This window comes from Salvelinus namaycush, unplaced genomic scaffold, assembly GCF_016432855.1.
Source record: "Salvelinus namaycush isolate Seneca unplaced genomic scaffold, SaNama_1.0 Scaffold177, whole genome shotgun sequence".
NCBI classification, from domain to species: Eukaryota; Metazoa; Chordata; class Actinopteri; order Salmoniformes; family Salmonidae; genus Salvelinus; species Salvelinus namaycush.
The window spans coordinates 284,436-290,540 of record NW_024058530.1 but is presented as its reverse complement, the minus strand read 5'-3'; the positions used below and the strand labels follow the sequence as shown (position 1 = coordinate 290,540).

The following is a 6,105-nucleotide window of genomic DNA, read 5'->3' as shown; positions in this document are numbered from 1 at the left end:
ATAACCTAACGTAGCAGGTCTGAGATCCCTCCCGGTGTGTTCTTCATTCTCATAACCTAACGTAGCAGGTCTAAGATCCCTCCTGATGTGTTCTTCATTCTCATAACCTAACGTAGCAGGTCTGAGATCCCTCCCGGTGTGTTCTTCATTCTCATAACCTAACGTAGCAGGTCTAAGATCCCTCCTGATGTGTTCTTCATTCTCATAACCTAACGTAGCAGGTCTAAGATCCCTCCTGATGTGTTCTTCATTCTCATAACCTAACGTAGCAGGTCTAAGATCCCTCCTGATGTGTTCTTCATTCTCATAACCTAACGTAGCAGGTCTAAGATCCCTCCTGATGTGTTCTTCATTCTCATAACCTAACGTAGCAGGTCTAAGATCCCTCCTGATGTGTTCTTCATTCTCATAACCTAACGTAGCAGGTCTAAGATCCCTCCCAATGTGTTCTTCATTCTCATAACCTAACGTAGCAGGTCTAAGATCCCTCCCGATGTGTTCTTCATTCTCATAACCTAACGTAGCAGGTCTAAGATCCCTCCCGATGTGTTCTTCATTCTCATAACCTAACGTAGCAGGTCTAAGATCCCTCCTGATGTGTTCTTCATTCTCATAACCTAACGTAGCAGGTCTAAGATCCCTCCTGATGTGTTCTTCATTCTCATAACCTAACGTAGCAGGTCTAAGATCCCTCCTGATGTGTTCTTCATTCTCATAACCTAACGTAGCAGGTCTAAGATCCCTCCTGATGTGTTCTTCATTCTCATAACCTAACGTAGCAGTTCTAAGATCCCTCCTGATGTGTTCTTCATTCTCATAACCTAACGTAGCAGGTCTAAGATCCCTCCCGATGTGTTCTTCATTCTCATAACCTAACGTAGCAGGTCTAAGATCCCTCCTGATGTGTTCTTCATTCTCATAACCTAACGTAGCAGGTCTAAGATCCCTCCTGATGTGTTCTTCATTCTCATAACCTAACGTAGCAGGTCTAAGATCCCTCCCGATGTGTTCTTCATTCTCATAACCTAATGTAGCAGGCATAAAAGAAGATCCTATAAAACATTGTGGAAAAAGGCTCAGTGGCCATTATCCTCTCAATGTGAGGTATTGAAAACAGCAGTGCCATTTTAACCCCTATCTTTTTGAGAGAGAAAAAAAATATAACTTGTGAAACAAAATCACTTTCACTGAGAAATTGTATTAGTATAAAATAAATATAATTTCCCTTTTTTTTGTTGCATACAACAGTGTTTGTATTATTGATTTCATACATTTTATTGTTAATCTTTATCAAGGCCAATAATTATGGACCTGTCTGTATGTCTACGAGAAATTCCGTTTTTAAACGCTATCCAATCTTAACCACTGAATTTCTACTTGTTCTACTCAGCATTTACCATGTTTTGACTAGATTGCTGAAGTACTATTTGATTATATTATCATTAAAATCCTCTTTACAATTGTAACAAGACAGATTCTCAATATGGCATGTTTAATTTCAATAGAATGAATCACAAGGCTATAAATTAAGGATAAAGTTAAAAATAGTGAATATATATAGACATTTTTATAAACTCCAAGTCTGATCATCATTTTGCGTGAAGACGAGGGATTCCCCCACACTTCCTTTTTTGCAGCAATATAAACCCAGAGACAACATCATTCAGTTTCAGTAGACACCAGCCAACCACAGCCAACACAGACTCAAGATGCCTTTCAAGCCACACTACCTGTTGGTCTCCCTGACTCTCTGCTGGTTCGTGGCTCTTCAAGGTGAGATATTACATCTTTATCTATATATATATGAATCTGTTCAACTTGACTCTTGAACAATCAACAAACCAAACCTATTATCATTTATTTTTTTAACAATTTAATTCCAATTATCACAATCAATCCATTGCAGTTTTAAGTGTCTCAGAGTAGGGTCTGTATTCAATCCGTATGGCAGAAGTTCTGCATTGCAGCGTGAGTGAAATTTAAAGGTAATGTTCCTTAGCGGAAACTGCATTCACGGTAAACGCTGCATGTCGGCTCAATCAGATATTACTGTTACATTGCTATCACGCAGTCACTGTCTTTTTACTGTTGTTTTTAGTTCTTTACTTACCTATTGTTCACCTAATACCTTTTTTGCACTATTGGTTAGAGCCTGTAAGCATTTCACTGTAAGGTCTACTACACCTGCTGTATTCGGTGCACGAGACAAATAAACTTTGATTTGATTTGATCTGTAACACTTCAGCGATGATACAGACTGAATAGAGCCCTAAGAGTGCTGATCTAGAATCAGTTTTGTTTTTGTAACATTCACATGTTTCAAAGTGCAACTTTTAGTGATGATAAAAAGGTGTTACCTCTATCCCTTAAACCTTAACCTTTAACCCCAAATTGGAACAATACTATATTGTTATTGTATGTAATATTCACGGTCTTCATCCCAGCAGCATTCCCCATGAACGGCTGTGCTGCATGTCAGAAGTGTCGCTGCATCCGGACGTCCTCTGCTTTCATCTCTCCCAGGCTGTTCCACAGGATAGAGATCCTACCTCCAGGTGCCCACTGTCGTCAAACAGAGATCATGTGAGTCAACTAACACCACCTAACAACAGTCAAGAACACTTTCACAGTCAACAAGCAAACCAACATCTATTTCTAAAATATATATATTTTTAAACATGACTAATACATTATCGCAGTATGCCTAATACATTATCACAGGATGTCTAAAACATTATCACATTATACCTAATACATTATCGTAGTATGTCTAATACATGATCACAGTATGTATAATACATTATCACAGTATGCGAAATACATTATCGCAGTATGTCTAATACAGTATCACATTATGCCTAATACACTATCACAGTATGCTGTACCTAATACATTATCGCAGTATGTCTAATACATTATCGCAGTATACACAGTTACTGACTTGGAATTTAGAGTCGGATGACCGTTCAAATCGATTTTTCCTATTCGGATCTCGTTTTTTTCAGTTTCCAGTTGTCTTGAACACACTGAAGTCTGAGATTTCAGAGTTCCCAGTAGTTTTGAACACCGCATTAGTCTCAGCGGAGGGAGAGAACAGCAGAGGGTCCACCTCACACCGTCCTGCTCTCTCCTTCCTTTCCTCCGGTGAGACTAACCAGAGAGAGGGGACAACGTCTTCCACCTGGTGGCTAATGTCGAGTCACACCGCATCTGCCTCATGCACAAATTCATGTTGTTCCTATGACCAGAGACAGTTAAATATCCCTCCCTATTAAAATAGACAGGACGAGCTGCCAATAATAATAAAAACAGCGCTATCGATACACTTGGCTACTCATTCATTACAGTGTGAGTGGAAGTAGAGAGAAACATGTTTTATGTTTTGTAATAGTGTTGAATCAAAACAGTGACAAAGCAGAATGAAAACTTAAACATGAACTCACTCATAAAAACAGCAGCTGTATTCTTTGATAATTTCTCTCTGGTCATGGTTTTAAAAGTTATGAAATCTTACATAGGCTGGTATCAAACTTTGCTGTGGCAAGAGTCGTGGAAGTCGTAGGCACAGTGATCTGAGCTATCCGATTGGCCAGCGCAGTAGGATCACTAGATTTATTCACAGATCTTCCTGTCCGCCGGTCAGGCGGAGTTTGTCTTTTCAGACAAATTAAATTGTTTAAAATGGGAACACTTTGCCTACCCGGTGCGCAAGACTTCTGAATAAAGTGCACCTACCGGTAACAGCGCAACACGATTTTTTTTTTTTTAAAGAGTCGCAAAACTTTTATCGTCGACTTTTCTACAGAAATGTTTGGTGATCGACTAGGAATGCCTTGAAGTCGATCGCGATCGATTGGTTGGTAACCACTGGCCCAATGGAATCTCCATGCTTTTTTGTTGTTGTTGTCCAGGCTTCATCTGTGTCTTGGAAACCGCCCTAAAACCCATGGTGGCTGTCATTGTCTCCACACATAGAGCATGTGAGTCAGTCAGCGAGGTCTTGAACGAAGCGCTAAACTGTGGTTTTCTAACGCATAGGGGGAAGACGCGTGGGGGATAGGTCGTGGTGGAGGGGAAATTAATTCGTCTGTATAGTCGCTTTACTGCATGCTATGTAAACCAATCATCAGTCACTGATGATGAGTTCAATGTTCCTATTCGTAACCAAGGCTAAGACATTGTAATAAATGTGGGCATTTGCAGTGGTAGTCTATAGCAATTCCCCCGAAACTCAGTATGTGGCAGGGATATTCTATCCACATACTGTCCACAATGACTATACATTCAATCACACATGTATACATATACATATAGTGCATTCAGAAAGTATTCAGACCCCTTGACTTTTTCCACATTTTATTATGTTTACAGCCTTTTTCTAAAATGGATTAAATAAAAAATTGTCCTCATCAATTTACACACAATACTCCATAATAACAAAGTGAAAACAGGTTTTTAGACATTTTAGAAAATGTATTAAAAATAAAAAACAGAAACACCTTATTTACATAAGTATTCAGACGCTTTGCTATGAGACTCTAAATTGAGTTTAGATGCATCCTGTTTCCATTGATCATCCTTGAGATGTTTCTACAACTTGATTGGAGTCCGCCTGTGGTAAATTCAATTGATTAGACATGATTTGGAACATCTCACACCTGTCTATATAAAGTTCCTAGAGTTGTCAGTGCCTGTCAGAGCAAAAACCAGCCATGAGGTGGAAGGAATGCCAAGAGTGTGTAAAGCTATCATCAAGGCAAAGGGTGGCGACTTTGAACAATCTCAAAATAAAATATATTTTGATTTGTTTAACACTTTCTTGGATTACAACATGATTCCATATGTGTTATTTCATAGTTTTGATGTCTTCACTATTATTCTACAATGTAGAAAATAGTAAAAATAAATAAAAACCCTGAAATTAGTAGGTGTCCAAACTTTTGACTGGTACTGTATCTATACATACATTTACATATACAGTACTCAGACTTTGCTCGTCCTAATATTTATAGATTTCTTCATTCCATTCTTTGACTCAGATGTGTGTGTATTGTTAGATATTACTGCACTGTTGGAGCTGGGAACACAACCATTTCACTACAGCCGTAATAACATCTGCTAAATATGTGTACGTTCATATTGACATTTTCTGATAGGTTTTATTCTGCAGTGTATGATATGTAACCATGGTGACGCTGTAATATATATCCCTCCCTTCATTCATCAGCGTTACCAAGAAGGACAAAGCCGCCGTCTGTGTGACTCCAGATGCACGATGGATCAACAAAGTCATTGCCAAGTTACAAAGGTAAATAACACACACACACACACACACACACACACACACACACACACACACACACACACTTCTGTTGACTTTAACACAGACCATCTCTTTCTACAGAACCAACAAGAAGAAGAGAAGTGCAGAACTTCCCATCTCAACCACCATTGAGTGAATTGGAACAGGAATGTATCAAGTTGGAGCTAAATGGAAATGTGATGCCAATGTGATACCAATGTGATACCAATGTAATACCAATGTGATACCAATATAATACCAATGTAATACCAATGTAATACCAATGTAATACCAATGTAATACCAATGTGATACCAATGTGATACCAATGTAATACCAATGTAATACCAATGTGATACCAATGTAATACCAATGTAATACCAATGTAATACCAATGTAATACCAATGTGATACCAATGTGATACCAATGTAATACCAACATAATACCAATGTAATACCAATGTAATACCAATGTAATACCAATGTGATACCAATGTGATACCAATGTAATACCAATGTAATACCAATGTAATACCAATGTGATACCAATGTGATACCAATGTAATACCAATGTAATACCAATGTGATGCCAATGTGATGCCAATGTGATACCAATGTGATGCCAATGTAATACCAATGTGAGGCCAATGTGATACCAATGTAATACTAATGTGATGCCAAAGTGATGCCAATGGATTCTGTTCAAATATGATTCCAATACCAAGTTAATTCGTTTATCTTAAATGATCTCAGTATGTATTGTTAGGTTCTTATTTTTCAGAGTAAATAACCCACGGACACTAA

At 38.2% G+C, this 6,105-nt stretch overlaps 1 protein-coding gene across 1 annotated transcript; it reads left to right on the top strand.

The window, feature by feature from the left end:
- The first annotated feature begins 1,709 nt into the window (after window positions 1–1,709).
- LOC120037605 (C-X-C motif chemokine 13-like) lies at window positions 1,710–5,546 on the top strand. The gene is made up of 4 exons (XM_038983603.1): window positions 1,710–1,773; window positions 2,448–2,583; window positions 5,228–5,308; window positions 5,405–5,546. Exons 1-4 carry the CDS (start codon window positions 1,710–1,712, stop codon window positions 5,457–5,459), a joined length of 336 nt encoding a protein of 111 aa, XP_038839531.1. The 3' UTR covers window positions 5,460–5,546.
- The last annotated feature ends 559 nt before the right edge of the window (window positions 5,547–6,105 follow it).